Source organism: Amphimedon queenslandica, unplaced genomic scaffold (genome assembly GCF_000090795.2).
Source record: "Amphimedon queenslandica unplaced genomic scaffold, v1.1 AMPQUscaffold_8990_Cont19071, whole genome shotgun sequence".
In the NCBI taxonomy this organism is placed as follows: Eukaryota; Metazoa; Porifera; class Demospongiae; order Haplosclerida; family Niphatidae; genus Amphimedon; species Amphimedon queenslandica.
In genome coordinates, this window is record NW_003550738.1 from 1 (window position 1) to 3,025 (window position 3,025).

Below are 3,025 nucleotides of genomic sequence, written 5' to 3' on the forward strand. Positions count from 1 at the left end.
CTTTGCTTCATTGATTTCTATCTGTTCCTTCGTCTCTCAGTTTCACTAGTGGCCCTGGGTCTTGACTATAAAAAAATTAAGTATATGAAAAGAAAGAATGATTCCAAAAAACTGCACTTTAGCTGGAAATTTTAAAGCAAACGTACAGTGCAGTATCTGTAGAATTGTTGGATATAAAAACATACTTTTGGATTGCGTATCATTTCTTGTTCTTCTGATGCTGAGAGTGGAGTCATTGCGGAAGTGCTACCATTACTTTTAGACTTTCCCTCTCCTCCTCCTCCTCCTCCTCCACCACTTGGCTTAGGGAGGGAGAGTTTAGTATTCAAGCTAAGCTGTTTCTTTGGTATGTGCATTTGTTTAGTGGCTTGAGCAAACACTGATTTAGTTTTATTAGCAAGCTAGAGGGAGAGAGAGAGAGAGAGAGAAAGAAAAATAAATTCTATCAATCCAAACATAATAGAAGGTAAAGATATTAAACAGTAATACTGTGACTCAAAACATTCTAAAGGTAATGAATGATATAGTTCATAATGACATTCAATATTAACATCACGTGACTTCAAGTCACATTATGCTATAGCAGTAAGTAAAAGATGATGGTACACCTACATGTACATGATGTATTTCTCTTAGCTCTCCTCTCTGTCTCAGTCAAAGGACAAGTTGCTGTTTGGACTCAAATCCCAGGACCAAATAACTCATCAATGCATTCAGTTAGTGCTAATTCTCAATTCCTCTGGGGCATCAATTCAAAAAACGAGGCCATGTACTGCCTGAGGCCCTGCAAAGGAAACTGGATATACAGTACACCCAACATGAGGAGTCTTGATGCAGGGCCTGTTTATACTTGGTTCATAGGCTTAGATAACAATACATACCATGCTACAGTCAAAAAATCCAGCATAGCAATGAATATAACAGAAGCAACTGAGATAGCAGCAGGTGGTAACGGTTTTATCTGGTATCTTGACCAGTATGGGTACACGTGGAAGTGGAGCATTGGCTTAGAGTATGCAGATTCCTCAAATGACAGGAAGTTTATTAATATTGCCGCCAACAGTGAGCATGTGTTTGGTATAGACGGTGAGGGAACGATTAATTATTGTGCGATTGTTGGAGGACCATGGAAAACCATACCAGGACACTTTATCAGCATGACAGCTGGCTCTCAGGAAATATTTGCCATTGATAGAAATAATAGACAATTATACCGTTGCACTATACCTTGTGCTGAAAACTGGGAGGCAATGGAGTCTCCATCAAATGATGTGGTTCAGCTTGATGCTACTATTGATGCACTGTTTGCTGTCAGTAGTAAAGGGGCTATATACCGCCATCATTTATCACTAATGTAATATAATGACAGTGTGTGCTTGACTAGTTGATATAGCTACAAGTACAGTACATTGCTGTTTTGTTTCATGCATGCTTAAATTTGTAAAAATTTTTAAAAATCCAATTTTGATTGGAATAGGGAATACATACATGTACATTATGTTTCATTAGTCATCGTTATTGTTGTAATTAAGTTTGTTAGTGAACTAATTACCACATGACTTCAGATCACATGATACTAATATAAGCACTACCATATAAGGTATAAGGCAGTAAGTAAAGATGAGCGTACAGCTCCTTCTCTTAGCTCTCCTCTCTGTCTCAGTCAAAGGACAAGAATGGATTCAATTGGCAGGAGCAGGATCAGCTATGCACTCAGTTCATGCTAACTCTCAATTTCTCTGGGGTATCGATACCAACAATATTGCTCAGTACTGCAAAAGGCCATGTAGTAGTAAATGGGAATACCGTACACACAACATCAGGAATCTTGATGTTGGGACTGACTTTACCTATTTTGCTAGCTTTGATTACAAGTTATACCGTGGAACAGCCAAAGAAAGCAATTATGACGTAGCAAATGAAGATGTAGACACAATTGATGTAGCAGCTGGTGGCAATGGTTATATCTGGCTTCTTGATGCCGATAATAACATACGTAAGTGGAGTACTAGTTTAGAATCTGTAGACTCATCCATTGATGGGAGGTTCATTAACATTGCTGCTAACAGTGAGTACGTATTTGGTATAGACTTCAGTAATACGATTAATTATCGTCCAATTTTTGGAGGTAAAGGACCTTGGGAAACCATCCCAGGACAGTTTAAATGCATGACAGCTGGTGCTCGAGAAATATTTGCAGTTGGATTCAATAATACTCTAATGTTTCGCTGTACTATACCTTGTATTGGAAACTGGGAGAAGATGGAGTCTCCAGCATCTAATGTGGTTCAGCTTGATGCTACTGTTGATGCACTGTTTGCTGTCACTAGTGCAGGAATCATATATCGTCATGAACTACCACTAGCCTCATACTATAATAACTAACTGTGTGCCATTGACTAGTTGATAGTTAATATCGCTGTATTGTTTATGTACCCCCTTTTAATAACATGAATGTAATAACAATTCCATGCTTATATAACTCTACTATGACCACAATGTAGAATACAAATAACCATCTAAACTACATTATACATGCACATACATAGCTAATATTACTATTAGTATCTTTTACTCAATGTTACATGCATAATCTCATTATACTTACTTTATGCGACATCTTGACTACTTCCGGTGGTGAGCGGTCTTCTTGAATATGTAGCTGGTTAGGAGAGGGCGTGTGCATATCTTCGTTAATTTGTGTCCACTCCCTAACATGAGGGACTGGGTCAGGATACTTAGCCTGAATAAAAGAGAAAGGGGGAGGAGGAGAGATATAGAGTGTGAGTAGTACGTAATATTACTGGATTCCTAAGATGTAGTGCCCTTTGAACTAAGTCAGATACCTCAAACCACGGAGGGTACTTCATTAAAAGCTGCATACATGTACTGTAGTCATCTGTTAACACTGTACAGGGAATATAATAATAATAATAATAGTAATAATAATAATAATAATAATAATAATAATAATAATAATAATGTTATTTATCCGTATTAAAGTCTCATAGATTATTTAATTTGC

The 3,025-nt window shown here is 37.4% G+C and overlaps 1 protein-coding gene across 1 annotated transcript; it reads right to left on the bottom strand.

Moving 5' to 3' along the window:
* LOC109591083 (uncharacterized) lies at window positions 1–2,907 on the bottom strand. The gene is made up of 4 exons (XM_020006890.1): window positions 2,805–2,907; window positions 2,609–2,743; window positions 186–401; window positions 1–65 (listed from the first exon to the last, which is right to left on the bottom strand). Exons 1-4 carry the CDS (start codon window positions 2,880–2,882, stop codon window positions 18–20), a joined length of 477 nt encoding a protein of 158 aa, XP_019862449.1. The 5' UTR covers window positions 2,883–2,907; the 3' UTR covers window positions 1–17.
* Window positions 2,908–3,025: the final 118 nt, after the last annotated feature.